Consider the following 17446-nt stretch of genomic DNA (forward strand, 5'->3'; position numbering starts at 1 on the left):
AGTTATTAAGTTTCATATTGGGAAGATATATGCCAATCATGCACATAGGCTGTAAGGAAGCTACATGTAGATTAGCATCTTAAGGATGTATCACCAGATAGGTCCTATGTGAAAATAACATAAATATACGAATGAATCAGTATATATTAATGGACGTCTGGGGAACATGTGAGGATGTCAAGAAGTACATAGACGGTAACATAAATAGAGTTATACTTAATAATGAAGAATGACATCCTGCCGTTTATTCATACCAAGAGGAACTCGTGTTGATAATTTAAGAATCCAAAAGACTTCTCGATTGAGAAGCTTTTGTTTCAAGTCACCTCCTCTCTTGGATGGGTTGACACGTTCAATGGCGGTACACTGTAAAGAAGAAAAACTGCCATGATGTGCTTCAGCACAATGTCTGGACACTGCAGAGGTGTTTCTAGAATTGAAATGGGGGATGTCAGATAGATGTTTTCTCAACCGAACTTTTAATGGATTTGTGGTGCAGCCGACGTACTGTAGACGGCAGGTCATGCACGACACCAGATACACCACATACGTGGTATTACAATTAATGTACTGTTTAATTGTATAAGTGACGTTAGTGACAAATGAAGTAAAGGACCTGGACGTCACCAGGTCCTTTACTTCATTTGTCACTAACGTCACTTATACAATTAAACAGTACATTAATTGTAATACCACGTATGTGGTGTATCTGGTGTCGTGCATGACCTGCCGTCTACAGTACGTCGGCTGCACCACAAATCCATTAAAAGTTCGGTTGAGAAAACATCTATCTGACATCCCCCATTTCAATTCTAGAAACACCTCTGCAGTGTCCAGACATTGTGCTGAAGCACATCATGGCAGTTTTTCTTCTTTACAGTGTACCGCCATTGAACGTGTCAACCCATCCAAGAGAGGAGGTGACCTGAAACAAAAGCTTCTCAATCGAGAAGTCTTTTGGATTCTTAAATTATCAACACGAGTTCCTCTTGGTATGAATAAACGGCAGGATGTCATTCTTCATTATTAAGTATAACTCTATTTATGTTACCGTCTATGTACTTCTTGACATCCTCACATGTTCCCCAGACGTCCATTAATATATACTGATTCATTCGTATATTTATGTTATTTTCACATAGGACCTATCTGGTGATACATCCTTAAGATGCTAATCTACATGTAGCTTCCTTACAGCCTATGTGCATGATTGGCATATATCTTCCCAATATGAAACTTAATAACTTATGTCTTTTTACTCATTTATATTCTTTTCCCATCTCTCTACATATTGGTCATTTGTTGTTCTCAGACATTACCCTTTTATGTAGTTACTAATTATATCTGTATTTATCCATCGTTTCTGATACTTGAAGTATATTTTGTATGCCTCTATTTATCTGTAAGGGGTTAATTCCTGCCGGTCACATGACCTGCGACCGGCTGCAATTACCCCACTGCTTATTTAAGCCGACTTGTAACATGCATTTGTTGTATGACTAAGAGCGCTTGCAGCGCTTGAAACGCGTAACTTGTTCCTTCCTTGTCCTATGGATTAAACCCGATTTTATCTGCATTGAGCTGGATCCGATCTCTTTCATTCTCTCATTGGCTGGTGCCGTCCAGCGCCTGGATCCGTGCTCTACTGTTTGGGGCGGGGTGAGCTGGCTCTCACCTTGTTTGCATTAATCTATGATATATCAAAAGTTTTTTTGATGAGAGGTACCCTTTAAAATATCCCCTGTAATGCCTTTTTATTCCTGCAGGAGCGCTATTTAGACAGATCAAATGATCTCACTGTCCCAGTCTTCTGCTTTTTGGAGCGCGCATGATTGACTGCTGACAGGGGGACTTGGTGTTGGCCAATTCAGGCGACCCTTTTAGTAGAATGGATACGGTTTTTTCATAATGAACCACAGGGACAGGAATTTTCTTTCACATTAATAATCTTGTTTGTATAATAATAAACTATTTCCGCACAGTACAAGCTGCGGGGGCGGCAGGGCACAGACCACTTCTACCCGCTGACACATGACTCACACATAGACATTACATGGGCCAGAAATTCCATTTTGGGAACAGATTTTGCTAATATGTCATTGCAGTCTCACGCATGTCCTGCCCCGGTCCTGACCTTGGGTCCATCTCCTCAGGGGGAGCTCCGCTAATGTCTGATTCTGAAGAAATTGGATAATCACTTTAAAGATGTGGAAATCATTCTGCAAACTTCTGGGCTCCGGCCATTACCAGAATAACTTACATTATTTGTAATATTTACTGTCTGTCAGCAATTCTGTGATATAGTGTAGCCCGTAACTACAAGTCCAAGTATGCTGGGAATGGTTGTTTTCATATAACTTGTTTAGTTTAGTTTAATGATATACATATAATACTCTTATTAAAGGGGTACTCCCGTGGAAAACTTTTTTTTTTTTTTAATCAACTGGTGCCAAAAAGTTAAAACAGATTTGTAAATCACTTCTATTAAAAAAAAATCTTAATCCTTCCAGTACTTTTTAGGGGCTGTATACTAAAGAGAAATCCAAAAAAGAAATCCATTTCCTCTGATGTCATGACCACAGTGCTCTCTGCTGACCTCTGCTGTCCAATTTAGGAACTGTCCAGAGCAGCATATGTTTGCTATGGGGATTTTTTTCCTGCTCTGGACAGTTCATGAAATGGACAGCAGAGGTCAGCAGAGAGCACTGTGGTCATGACATCAGAGGAAATGCATTTCTCTTTAGTATACAGCCCCTATAAAGTACTGGAAGGATTAAGATTTTTTTAATAGAAGTGATTTACAAATCTGTTTAACTTTCTGGCACCAGTTGATTTAAAAAAAAAAAAAGTTTTCCACGGGAGTGCCCCTTTAAAGGGCAACTCTTCTTTATCATGACAGTTATAGGCAAACCCTTATTATATTTCTTACTTTAGCTGGGTACCTGGGTTCCTCATTGCAGAAGTGCTGCCATGGCCTCTCCCTGCCTGATGTCTTCTGTCCCCACTCACTCTTCTCTCAACCCACAATAAATCTTTTCTCCCTGCCCACCCAGTCCCCTCTCCCTGCCCCCGATAGTTAAAGGGGTAGTCCAGTCCTGAAAAACGTATCCTCTATCCTAAGGATAGGGGGATACGTTTCAGATCGGGCGGGGGGGGGGGGGGGGGGGGGGCCGTCCGCGGGGGCCTTCGTCAATCTCCAGCTCTGCCATAGTGCTGAACTGAGGGGGTGTGTTGGCCACCGCTTCGTGCGGTGGTCAACACGCCCCCTTCCCGCGGGCTGCCGGGGGCCCCATACAGGAGATCGTGGGGGGCTTCAGCGGTCGGAGCCCCACGATCGGAAACTTATCCTTAGGATAGGATTTAGATTATTAGTTAAAGATTGAAGACTATACTAGACCCAAAGCAAAGACAACAAAGGGCCTCTCACATAGGGCTGTCCTGAATTTAAAGGGGTATTCCACTGCCCTGGCGCTTGGAACATTTTGTTCCGAACGCTTGGAGTGGGCGGCAGGGTCGTAACGTCATGGCCATGCCCCCTCAATGCAAGTCTATGGGAAGGGGCGTGACGGAAGTCACGCCCCTTCCCATAGACTTGCATTGAGGGTACATGACATGACATCACAAGGGGGGGTGGCCGTGACGTCACAACCCCACCGCCAGCACCCAGCGTTCCAAACGAACGCCAGGTGCTGCACAGAGATCGGGGGGATCCCAGCGGCTGGACCCCCGTGATCAGACATCTTATCCCCTAACCTTTGGATAAGGGATAAGATGTCTAGGGATGGAGTACCCCTTTAAGACAAGCATAAATACATAGTCCATCAAGATCAACTTTTATCCTTACTGTGTCCCTACTGTGTGGATCCACAGGAAGGCTGAAAACCCTTATGGAGACAATTGCCCCATACTATGAAAGCATCTAATATCTCAGCCGCTGAGCAGGTCTGTAAAGTTACATGTACAAATCCAGAATCGGTTGCCCTTCCACCGGCCCTGGATCATGGGACGTTGGTCACCACTAACAGAAAAATGTTTTTTCACCTTATTGGCCCCCTCGCCCTCTGAGCCCTGTTGTAGTTGCTGTGGTTGTATCTATGGTACTCATGTGTGAAAGTCAACTGCAGGGGTGGAGTTCGGGCATTCCAGGGCTTTTTGAGGTGGCCCTGGGGGGTAGGGCTTAAACATCCCAGAATAGGTTAACAACTATGACCAAAAAGCTCCTTTTTTTTTGCATAAGGTTCGTAATGACATCCATTTTCTTTCACACAAGTAATCTTTTTATTGATATTTAGTTTTCCTGATCCATCAACCTTTAAAGGGGTACTCCGGTGAAAACTTTTTTTCTTTTAAATCAACTGGTGCCAGAAAGTTAAACATATTTGTAAATTACTTCTATTAAAAAATCTTAATCCTTCCAGTACTTATTAGCTGCTGAATGCTACAGAGGAAATTCCTTTCTTTTTGGAACACTGATGACATCACGAGCACAGTGCTCTCTGCTGACATCTCTGTCCATTTTAGCAACCGTGCATAGCAGATGTATGCTAAGGGCAGCATGGTGTCTTAGTGGTTAGCACTGCTGCCTTGCAGTGCTGGGGCCTTGGGTTCAAATCCCACTAAGGACAACAATAAATAAATAAAGACATTATTATTATTATTATAACCTCAGCAGAGAGCACTGTGCTCATGATGTCATCAGAGAGCATTCCGAAAAGAAAAGAATTTCCTCTGTAGTATTCAGCAGCTAATAAGTACAGGAAGGATTACGATTTTTTAATAGAAGTAATTCACAAATCTGTTTAACTTTCCGGAGCCAGTTGATTTAAAAGAAAAAAGGTTTTCACCGGAGTACCCCTTTAAACACTATTTTATGTTCATCTAAAATGATTCAACAACATTCATACCAGTTCATTTTGTAATGGAGCTGGATGTGGATCTACTGACCTGAGTGGCTGATTACACAGGCCGTATTGGGGAGCGGAGTCTAAGGTGCCGCTGGTCTTTACCAGAGCCCGCCGCAAGGCAGGATGGATTTGCTGCGGCAGGCGACACCCAGGTCGTTACCCCCGATACGACTCGACCACACAGGTAGCTTGGCAAGGCAAGGTGAAGTACAGTAGAATTAGGCAGAGTCGGACTAGCAGAAGGTCAAGGCAGGCGGCAAAGGTGCGTAGTCAAATGACGTAGCGTAAGGGTCAGAACACGGACAAGGCAAACAGACAGTATGGAACGCTTAATCTCAGTCAAATGGCACTGAAGATCCGGCAGGGAAGTGTGGGAGGTGCAGTGACTAATAGAATAGTGTCAGGTGTTTCACATAATTATGGGTGTACTGGCCCTTTAAATTTCAGAGCTCCGGCGCACGTGCCCTAGGAGGCGGGGACACGCGCGCCGGAGCTGAGAGGCAGAGGAAGAAGCAGCAGAGGAGCGTGGTGAGTGACGGGCTGGGATTCGCATGCGGGTGCATCCCTCGATGCGAATCCCAGCCCCACTGGCAGCAGGGGAGAGGGGGACAGTGCGCTCACGGCCAGGGGAAGTGGCCTGAGCGCTAGGTGTAACACATTTCTTGTATAATAGCTGAAGCTCTGTCTTTAAAAGAAAAAAATCCTCCACTATGGTGAGTGCAGTCCCTAACTGCATACTGTTAATTTCTTACGTGTATGAACAGTATACAGCCAGCTCTTAAGCTCCCCCTAGTGGTGGCTTTCTGCAACCAGAAAAAATATCTTTAATTCAATGTCTATGAAAGGATTTAGAGCTTTGTCAGAGAAATGATGCTATGACCGCTAGCACGCTATGTTTCTACTCAGTTTCCGAACGCTGGGGCGGAGGAGTACCCCTTTAAAAAATGGAAGTGTATGTTGCAGATATTATCCAGATCTTTGGCCTCTTCTCTCTACATTAAATTGTTTTAATTGATTGAATTCAAGTGCGATTGTTAATATTGAATAACATTTTTTTCTATTTCAGTAACCTTGTGTTATATGTTACATTTTTTTTTAAATATTATATTTAACTCTTTTTTTCAGTACAATGCACAAAAGATTGTCAAGGATATTTTGCCAAAAAACTTAACAAAGCGATGAAAGGAGCCGGAACAGATGAAGCTGCATTAATCCGAATTCTTGTCACTAGGGCGGAGGTAAGAGACTTCTAAAATCAATGGCACACATCAGTCAATGTCCGGCTAGTAACACAATGGGGGCGATTTACTTATGTGACCCCGATTCTTTTTTCTCGGGTTTGACACCTAAATTGTTTCACACTTTCCGTGCGCCAGATTTTGCCATAAAAAAAAATCCAATAAACCCGACCAACTCTCTGCTTTTCTCTGAAAACCCGAAAAAGAGGCGTGTCCCAGGCAGTTTTGAAACATCCCAACAAATTTACTGATGTTCCTACATAAAGGGGCTTATTTACGTAGGATAAGTTTCCACTTTTTTTTTTTGTGAAGACGCCGAGAAAAACGCCAATTCTGCCGCATGGCATTTTTTTGGGCCAAAAAACGCTGCGGCCAGATGTTAGCTGTAAATTAATGAGAAATCGCAAAATTCTTCTTCCACTTGGCTTTTTTCACTTTGGCGTTTTTTTTTTTAAATCCTTTTGGCGTTTTTTCACTCTTTTCTTGCGTTTTTGAAATCGTTGGTAATTGCAGCATGTTGAGCCACTGGCGTTTTTTTAGTCAAAATCGAGGCGTTTTTTGCCCCCGTAGAAGTCTATGGGAGTGAAAAAACGTCAAGAAAAACAATATGTGGGTTTTAACTTTGGCGTTTTTGCAGGCAGTTTTTGTTCTTTTTTGGACTTTAGCGATCGAAAAAATTGATGGAGATACCTTTTTTAATAAAATTTCGTAGGGTACCATTAAAAAACAATAAATGAAAAAGATACAGTAGTGATGGAAAAAATTGTATTGAAGTGTATCTTTTTTATTACAACATTTTTATAAATTTTTAAACAGGGATCAATTTGTGTGGGCGGGCAGGGACCTAAAAAATGTAGCCCACAATAATAAAAATGTAGTGTGTGTGTGTTTTTCACTTTCTTTTTTCTTCTTCTTTTTTTTAGGTAGTACTACTACTCCCAGCATGGAACACACTGTTCCATGATGGGAGTAGTAGTACCTGTACTAATTGACAGATTGCCCGTTGCGATCCTCCTGTATAATGTATAGATGCGGCGGCTGCTCTTCTATGGTCCCCTGCACTGACGTATATATACACATATTCATATTTCCCTCAGAGCTGTGATTGGCCAGATGGTTCCAGCCAATCACAACTCTCGGTGGGAAATCGCAATGTGTATATATACGTCAGTGCAGGTACCATAGAAGAGCGGCCGCTGCATCTATACATTATACAGGAGGATCACAGCGGGTGTCAGTAGTGATACCCGCTGTGATCTTTCCTTAACTGCAGGTACTACTACTCCCATTATGGAGCATACTCTGCTCAATGCTGGGAGCTGTAGTACCTGCATTAATAGACAGATCGCAGCAGGTGTCAGAAGTTACACTTGCTGCGATCTGTCTATTAATGCAGGTACTACAGCTCCCAGCATGGAGCAGAGTGTGCTCCATGTTGGGAGTAGTAGTGCCTGCTAAAGGACACATCACAGCGGGTGTCACTACTGTCACCCGCTGTGATCGTCCTGTCTATAGCAGAGATGGAGCGGCTGTATACAGCACTCGCATCTCTGCTCTGTACTCCGGCCACTCTGATATTTCCCTCAGAGCTGTGATTGGCTGCAACCATCTGGCCAATCCCCACTCTGGGTGGGAAATATGAATGAGTGATGTTCTATTGACATCACTGGTCGGAGTACAGAGCAGAGGTGCGAGCGCTGTATAGAGCCATATATGCTATGCAATTTAATGGGCGATCGCATCTGGTGTCAGGACTGACACCCGGGGCGATCTGTCTATTACTACAGGTACTACTACTCCCATCATGGAACAGTGTGTTCCATGCTGGAATTAGTAGTACTACCTAAAAAATTTAAAAAATAGAGAAAAAAAAGTGTAATACACACACTTTATAAAAAAAAAAAAAAAAAAAATGTTGTTATAGAATATATACATTTCGTTTAATAAAATGTTTTCCAAAAATGCAATTTCCACACAAATGAAAAAACGCCAGACAAAACGCCAGACGCAGGACATTGCACTGGCGGTTTTTCAGGCGTTTTTTAAATCTAAAAAAACGCAGCACAAAAAAACAAGTAGAAACTTAGCCTAAGGGTATGTTCACACTATGGAATTCCCCGCGGAATTCCGCGAGCAGAATTCCACAGTGTGAACTTAACATTAGTGTCAATTCTGCCGCTGAAATTGTTCCGCACAAAGAAAGAACATGTTCATTCTTAGCGCGGAAGTCCGCGAACACTGCATAATCGTCAATGGTGACGGCGCAGTGTCACGCGGTCCTTCCGCCGCCGCAGGCTGCCAGTGTGAATCTCCGCTCACTGAATTCAGCGAGCGGAGATTCCGTTCACACTCTGTAGTGTGTACATACTAGGGATGTAAGAAAAAATCGATTCTCGCGATAATCGCGATTTTTTCATTTGCCGATACAGAATCGATTCAAAATATTTTTGAATCGATTCTTTTAGGGATGTGGAATTTTTATCTGCGGACGCCTGGAACAGCATGTCATGTCCCGGGCATCAGGAGATAAAAGTTCCACATTTGTGGAGCCGGGCAGGCCGGATCTGACATGGCGTCGCTCTGGGTGTATGGAGCGGGCTCCGACTCGTGCCCACTCCGTACTATGCGACCCCCGGCTGATTTCAGTAGCCGGGGGCCGCCGCTAATAGCCAGCATGCGGCAATCGCCGCGGCTGGCTATTAAAGGAGTACTCCGGTGCGCACTTTTCTCATTTTATCCTATCCAGGCTGCAAAATAAAACGCACTTTATCTTACCTGCCAACGAGCCCCCGGAGCTCCGGTACAGGTGTTCGGTCCCCGGGCTGTATTCTTCTTACTTCCTGTTAGCCCGGCACGTCACATGGAGCTTCAGCCTATCACCAGCCGCAGCGATGTCCCGCCTCCGCTGGTGATAGGCTGAAGCTCCATGTGACGTGCCGGACTAACAGGAAGTAAGAAGAATACAGCCCGGGGACCGAACACCTGTACCGGAGCTCCGGGGGCTCGTTGGCAGGTAAGATAAAGTGCGTTTTATTTTATTTTGCAGCCCGGACGGGATAACATGAGAAAAGTGTGCACCAGAGTACTAGATCGCCGCTGTCAAAGCTGACAGCGGCGTCTATTGGGATCTATGAATGCTCCCAGGTGGGCGATATATCGGGATATATCGCGATGTATCGTCACCTAGACGGTATCGCGATATATCGGGATATATCGAATCGCCACACTGGTATCGCGATTCGAATCGAATCGCCAAATTCTTGGCGATTCACACCCCTAGTACATACCCTAAGAGTGTTGTATAGTTTTCTTTGTGGGTTTTAATTCCCTACAAATTTTTTTTCCCACCGTAGTTACTAAGCTTTCCCTACATTTTGCTTTTTTTTACACCTGCTCTGATCAGTCTGGTTTTCCTCAGCTCAAATTCACCACATTTTCTGTGGAAACCTTAGTAAATATGTTGGGATTTTTCAAAACTGTCGGGACCACGCCCCCTTCCTCCTGTGACCACGCCCCCTTTTCAGGGTTTTCCTTGTAAAATGGAGAGTTATGGTTTTTTTGGTCGCAAATTGTGTCACGTGGAACAAAACCCGACAAAAAAGAGTCTGGATCACGTCAGTAAATAAACCCCAAAATGCGGTGGATTTGAGCTCTGGGAAACCCAACAGCTCAGAGCAGTTGTAAAAAAAAGAAAGATGTTAGGAAAAGTGCCAAATTATTAAAGGGGAACTCCGCTGCTCAGCGTTTGGAACAAACTGTTCGGAACGCTGTAGCCAGCGCCGGGAGCTCGTAACGTCATAGCCTCGCCACCTCATGACATCCCACCCCGCCCCCTCAATGCAAGTCTATGGTAGGGGGCGTGATGGCTGTCACGCCCGCTTCCATAGATTTGCATTGAGGGGGCGGGGTGTAACATCATGATGGGGCGGGGCTATGATGTCACGAGCTCCCGACGTGGCTCCAGCGTTCAGAAAAGTTTGTTCCAAACGCTGAGCAGCGGAGTACCCCTTTAAATAACAATGGAAAAATACCCATTGGGAAAAAGACCCCACAAAGAAAACAAATCACTCCCAATGTAATTTTTTACTAGTTCTGATGCATCAGCACGGGTACATTTCTGGACTGATTCCCTTTCTACGACCAATGAGACATCTCTTCTCAATCGTGCGGACTGACACTGAAGCTGGGGAGTCTGTGATCCCCCCTCTATCTGCAGAATCTGCCATAGGTGCTCTGGTTAAAAAATCTTAATCCTTCTGGTACTTATTAGCTGCTGAATACTACAGAGGAAATTCTTTTCTTTTTGGAACAAAGAGCTCTCTGCTGACATCACGAGCACAGTGCTCTCTGCTGACATCTCTGTCCATTTTAGGAACTGTCCAGAGCAGCATATGTTTGCTATGGGGATTTTCTCCTACTCTGGACAGTTCTTAAAATGGACAGAGATGTCAGCAGAGAGCACTGTGTTCGTGATGTCAGCAGAGAGCTCTGTGTTCCAAAAAAAAAATAATTTCTTCTGTAGTATTCAGCAGCTAATAAGTACTGGAAGGATTAAGATTTTTTAATAGAAGTAATTTACAAATCTGTTTAACTTTCTGGCACCAGTTGATAAAAAAAAAAAAGGTTTCCACCGGAGTACCCCTTTAATTTGGACACCCGATCATCAGAAACACTGCCCGGCGCCCGACAGGGGAACGCATCTTGTTGCGTCCCCCTATCTTGCCTGCAATGTCCACCGGATTATGGACAACTGACGCACTTTGTCATCAGTTGTGGCATCAGTTGCAGACAGTTTTAGGCTGTATTTACTAATCTAGATACATGTGAACCCAGTGTTACGGTGATTGAAGTAAAAGGTGGAACAGGGAGAGCTGACGCAACCAGGAGCAGAGTGCTGTCTTATCTAGGTCAGAAGCAGCAGCACTGCCAGCTATGTACAGGAGTAATGCAGACTGTACAGAACTGAATGATAGGAAATATTAAATAAAGGCGATTTACATAGTTGCCTTATTTTGCACTTAGGGAACAAATGATAACAGTTTACCTCCACCTAGATTAATCCACCTGAGCAGTGGACTCACCAGCAGTGTTCCTGGGGTGGAAAATACAGCCCAAGAAAGGAAGCTGCCCGTCACCAAGCAGATACAGGCACTTGCTTCATTGTAATCCAAAATGCATATAAAATGCATAAAGAATACAGCAAAAACACTGACATGTTTTGGATTACATGTCCTCACTCATGGTTTGTACCATGAGTAAGGACACAGAGTCCAAAACGCGTTGGTGTATTTGTTGTATTCCTCATGCGTTTTTATGTGTGTGTTTTTTTTTAATGGATTTTGGATATTAATTAAGCGCCCTCCTGTATCTGCCTGGTGCTGGACAATCTATTTTTGTGTGTTAGTGCCAAATCAAAAATAAAATCTTTCAGGGCAAAGGTGTCCATAGCTTTTACATGCTAAATGTAAGCAGTTTGCAGCCACTGCAGGGAGGGGGAGGAGGTTTAGCAGCTTACCGCACAATGTGTAATTTCTTTTAAATTCAGTGCATGAAGAGTACCCAGTGATATGACTGCAATACCAGACACAGGCTATGGAGTGGAGCTATTTTAGATTAAAAAAAAAAAACTAAAAAAAAAATACCCCTTTTTGTCTGTCTAGTGCAGTGTTTCCCAATTAACGTGCCTTCAGCTGTTGCAAAACTACAACTTCCAGCTTGCCTGGACAGTCTGTGGCTGTCTGGGCATGCTGGAGAACGATCGGACAAGTTAAATTTCACTACCTGATCCTTATGTTCTCTCTTACAAGGTGTTAGGTTTTGGCTTATTCCCCTCTCACAAGTTGAAAACACAATTATATAAGTAGTTGTAGACATATAAAATAGACATAGATATAGATATGATAGTACATTATAAAGAAACACCATTTTGGGGTTAAAAAAAAACACAACAAAATTCAGAATAACAAAAGTAAAAATTTTAAAACAATGTGCAAAAACAAATCTATAAGGCTAACTTCCTTAGTTCAACACTAGGGGGCACTAGAGATATTGTTTCCTCCACATTCAGACACACTAAGTAAATACATGGGCCCTTCTGTTGTGTGCGCAATAGACTTCACCCAGAAGTGATGAAACGTTTTCTGTTTTGACGCAACATGATGAGGAAATACAGGAGAGGACGGAACATGCTCAGAAGTAACGGATATGTATCATGTACATTGCGTTCTGAGTACACAGTGCTGGATTCTGTAGAAGGGATCAGTTCACTCTCTAGTAGTTTATGTTTGGAAACTCAATGGACATTCTTTATTACTCCTTATTAATACCCCTCTTATTTGTCTTATTATAGGTAGCATTATTGTGTTTAGTATAATATACAATATTATTGTCTATAATACTAAAAGTAGTGCTATTGTGTATAGTACCATTATCCTCACTATGTATAGTACAATAGACCACACTGCTGGGTATAGTACTATAAGTACCAAGTACAGGAAGTGTGCGTGGACAAGCAGGGCTCTGTACACCGAGGACAAGCAGGGCTCTGTACACTGAGGACAAGCAGGGCTCTGTACACCGAGGACAAGCAGTGCTCTGTACACCAAGAACAAGCAGGGCTCTGTACACTGAGGACAAGCACTGAGGACAAGCAGGGCTCTGTACACTGAGGACAAGCAGGGCTCTGTACACTGAGGACAAGCACTGAAGACAAGCAGGGCTCTGTACACTGAGGACAAGCAGGGCTCTGTACACTGAGGACAAGCAGGGCTCTGTACACTGAGGACAAGCAGGGCTCTGTACACCGAGGACAAGCAGTGCTCTGGGCACTGAGGACAAGCACTGAGGACAAGCAGGGCTCTGTACACTGAGGACAAGCAGGGCTCTGTACACTGAGGACAAGCAGGGCTCTGTACACCGAGGACAAGCAGTGCTCTGGGCACTGAGGACAAGCGGGGCTCTGTACACTGAGGACAAGCAGGGCTCTGTACACTGAGGACAAGCAGGGCTCTGTACACTGAGGACAAGCAGGGCTCTGTACACTGAGGACAAGCAGTGCTCTGTAGACTGAGGACAAGCGGGGCTCTGTACACTGAGGACAAGCGGGGCTTTGTACACTGAAGACAAGCGGGGCTCTGTACACTGAGGACAAGCGGGGCTCTGTACACTGAGGACAAGCGGGGCTCTGTACACTGAGGACAAGCAGGGCTCTGTACACTGAAGACAAGCAGGGCTCTGTACACTGAGGACAAGCAAGGCTCTGTACACTGAGGACAAGCAGGGCTCTGTGCAGTGATTCATTCATTAAAGGGGTACTCCGCTGCTAGACATCTTATCCCCTATCCAAAAGATAGGGGATAAGAATTCTGATTGCGGGGGCCTGCTGCTGGGGCCCCCCGGTGATCTCCCGCAGCAACCGATATTCTAAACAAACGCTGGGTTCTTGCAGCAGTGGTCGTGACATCATGGCCACGCCCCCACGTGACGTCACGCCACACCCTCTCCATTCAGGTCTGGGGGAGGGGGCGTGTCGGCAACACGTGGGCCTTGATGTCACGATGACGACCTCTGGCTCCGAGCGTTCTGACCCTACTGCTCTTGTATACAGTACAGCTCTGATCTTCTGTCTCCTTTTTTTCACAGATTGACCTTGAGACAATCAAACAAAGATACTTGGAGCTGTACAAGAAGAGTCTAGCGGACGCCATTAAGTCGGACACATCGGGAGACTTCTCCAAGCTGCTCTTGGCTCTTCTGCATTAAGTCTTATATTGTAGAGTTTCTTATGGGACCCTGGTTTCTATGTATCTCTGTTATCTCCACTTGTCTTCTGCCATGTCAGACACAAGGGAAACTGACAGCGGCCAATGTGAAATAAACACTTGTGTGAAATAATTCGCTTCTCCACTTCTGTCGTTATTCACTGTTAGGCTGGGTTCACACTACGATTTGTAACTACGGTTCCCGTATACGACTGGGAGGAGGAGGGGCGGGGCTTAATCGCGGCGCCCGCACTCAGCTGTATTCGGGAACCGTATTTAATGCATGTCTATGAGCCGACCGGAGTGAACCGCAGCCTCCGGTCAGCTGCTTTTTCGGCCATATGCGGTTTCCCGACCGTAGGCAAAAACGTGGTCGACCACGTTTTTGCCTGCGGTCGGGAAACCGCATGTCAGGCCCAAGGCCTGATCATGGAAACATACATGTGTTTTATGAGACATGGGTGAGGGGTCATTCAGACGGTGTATCCTTTGTTTTTTGTGTATTGCAGTTAATTGGGAGGTCTGGCTGTTTGTTTGTATCTCCTTTGAAGTCATGCACTCTGGTCTCATCATATAATCAAAGAGATAAGGGCTCAGGAAGAGAGATGCCCCCCTGGTGGGATCAGAGGGGAGGGGGGAATAGAGTCTCCCTCCAAAAAGGCAGATATATAATATATAACAATGCTAGACTCAGGGTGTTGAATGCTGTGCAACAAGCTGACAAGACCATCCTGGAACAGCTGGAACTCACTCTCATGGACTGCTATATCATCATGCTTTAAGAACTTCATCTTTTGTTTTCTGAACTTGCCTTGCTAAACTCTTTTATATATTTTTGTACCTGTATGTCATTTGTTCCTGTATTTTTATATAGTCAGCACTGTGATACCTTTTATCAGATTAAATGTTTAATTAATCAGCTCTGGTCTTTGATCTCTAAATATATGAGCTCACCTTTCAGAAGGCAGCTCTGGTGGAAACACGTTTATCTAAGGGTTAATATGGTGACTTGCTGGGACTAGTAGTGGATACCCAGAGGTTTGGCGGCTTTAACCCTTGCACCATCACACTCTCTCTAATGTCTTTGCTGGACCAATAGGGTGTGATCGTGACAACTGGTGGTGCTTTGTGGTTGTGTGGCTCCCCTCCAGGTACTTGCTCCGGCTTGTGCAGATCCACGCTTTGCTGTTGGTGCCTGGTTGTTGGCAAAGTCGTCTCCAAGTTCTGCTGCTTCCGTTGCTGTCTTGGGCTTACGGTCCAATATCCACTCTCTGGCTTCAAAGCTCCGTGTTTGGAGAAACTGATCAAGGACCATCAAAGTCCTAAATCTTTTCCGATAAGCCTCTGGAGTCAGATTAAAACTTTTTAGCAGGGCAGATTTTATTGCCTCATAGTCCTGGTCACTCTCAGAGGGAAGCGAAGCAAACACATCCAGAGCTTTCCCTCGCAGCCATGGGATTAGATATCGTCCCCACTGTTCCTTAGGTAGATGGAACTGCCGGCAAACCTTTTCAAATCCCCTCAGGAACACATCCAGATCACAATCTTTCTCCAACATGGGGAAAGGTTCCAAGCGGGGTTTGTGGTCTCCTTGATCCTGCACATCACTCCGTGCGGATGAAGCATCCCCTCTCAGCCTCAGAACCTCCAGTTCATGCCTTCGCTGGGCCTCTCTTTCTGCGGCTTGTGCCTGGGCCTCTCTTTCTGCGTCTCGTGCCTGAGACTCTCTTTCTGCGGCTCGTGTCTGAGCCTCTCTATCTGCCGCTCGTGCCTCTCTCTCTGCCGCTTGTGCCTGGGCCTCTCTTTCTGCGTCTCGTGCCTGAGCCTCTCTTTCTGCGGCTCGTGTCTGAGCCTCTCTATCTGCCGCTCGTGCCTCTCTCTCTGCCGCTTGTGCCTGGGCCTCTCTTTCTGCGTCTCGTGCCTGAGCCTCTCTTTCTGCGGCTCGTGTCTGAGCCTCTCTCTCAGCAGCTCGTGCCTCTCTCTCTCTCAGCAGTTTGGTACTGGAGAGTTGGTAGTTGGAGTTTCATATTGGCATCCACATTCCCAAGGTGTTGTAAGGCAGTCCGCATATAAGAGTCCAAGGCCTCATGTGGAGTACTGTCCTGATGGGGAGTAATGTTGTATTCCCCAGGAGATATCAGTCCTTGGATGGCAGTTCCAGCTGTAGGACATTGTCTCATGTCACTCAGCCCTTCTGCACGGGCATCATACTCCACAAGATCAGCAATAAGTTGTTCCTTGGGATGTCCTTTTCTTGGCACATTAGCTCAAGTGCAGGCTTGGACTGCTTGCAATATGCCTCCATATTTCCGAGATGAGACAGAGGAGGTAAAACAGGAGATGGGGAGGACAGAACTGTCTTGCACTCTTTTTGTATGTCTTTTAAACCAGCACTGAGCTCTGTCTTTGGAATTTACACACAAGAATATGTATGCAATTTCTTTTTAGTGCTAAGATTTCCCTACAGGTAAAATCCAGCAAGCACTAAAAATCTCTAAATATATCCCGACGCTGCCACCAGTTGTCACGATCACACCCTATCGGTCCAGCCAAGACGCTAGAGAGAGTGTGATGGTGCAAGGGTTAAAGCCACCAAACCTCTGGGTATCCACTACTAGTCCCAGCAAGTCACCAAATTAACCCTTAGATAAACGTGTTTCCACCAGAGCTGCCTTCAGAAAGGTGAGCTCATATATTTAGAGATCAAAGACCAGAGCTGATTAAACATTTAATCTGATAAAAGGTATCACAGTGCTGACTATATAAAAATACAGAAACAAATGACATACAGGTATAAAAATATATAACAGAGTTTAGCAAGACAAGTTCAGAAAATAAAAGATGAAGTTCTTACAGCATGATGATATAGCAGTCCATGAGAGTGAGTTCCAGCTGTTCTTAGGATGGTCTTGTCAGCTTGTTGCACATAATTCAACACCCTGAGTCTGGCATTGTTAAATATTATATATCTGCCTTTTTGGAGGGAGACTCCATTCCCCCCTGCCCTCTGATCCCACCAGGTGGGTCATCTCTCTTCCTGAGCCCTTATCTCTTTGATTATATGATGAGACCAGAGTGCATGACTTCAAAGGAGATACAAACAAACAGCCAGACCCCCCAATAAAATGCAATACACAAAAAACAAAGGATACACAGTCTGAATGACCCCTCACCCATGTCTTATAAAACACATGTATGTTTCCATAATCAGGCCTTGGGCCTGACACTGCATACGGCTGAAAAAGCAGCCGACAGGAGGCTGCGGTTCACTCCGGTCGGCTCATAGACATGCATTAAATACGGTTCCCGAATACGGCTGAGTGCGGGCGCCGTGATTAAGCCCCGCCCCCTCCTCCCAGCCGTATACGGGAACCGTAGTTACAAACCGTAGTGTGAACCCAGCCTTAAATGGGAAAAAGGAAACAGACCATACTTTCTGGTACAAATGTTAAACTGTTTCATTTGAGATAAAACATTCAGATCATTCAGTAATAGATGTAATATACATAATATACTCTATAGATGGACGATCCTCCTGCTCCCC

General features: G+C 44.9%; 1 protein-coding gene across 4 annotated transcripts in view; it reads left to right on the plus strand.

Annotated features, from left to right (window-relative positions):
* Nucleotides 1-14027, plus strand: part of ANXA13 (annexin A13) — a 119791-nt gene extending 105764 nt beyond the window's left edge. For all 4 annotated transcript variants that reach the window (XM_056522701.1, XM_056522700.1, XM_056522703.1 and 1 more), the window contains 2 exons: nt 6030-6142; nt 13784-14027. In XM_056522701.1, the coding sequence (XP_056378676.1) occupies nt 6030-6142; nt 13784-13903 (233 nt within the window). In that variant the 3' untranslated portion in view covers nt 13904-14027. The remainder of the gene's footprint in view (nt 1-6029; nt 6143-13783) is intronic.
* The last annotated feature ends 3419 nt before the right edge of the window (nt 14028-17446 follow it).

Source organism: Hyla sarda, chromosome 5 (assembly GCF_029499605.1).
Source record: "Hyla sarda isolate aHylSar1 chromosome 5, aHylSar1.hap1, whole genome shotgun sequence".
Taxonomy (NCBI): Eukaryota; Metazoa; Chordata; class Amphibia; order Anura; family Hylidae; genus Hyla; species Hyla sarda.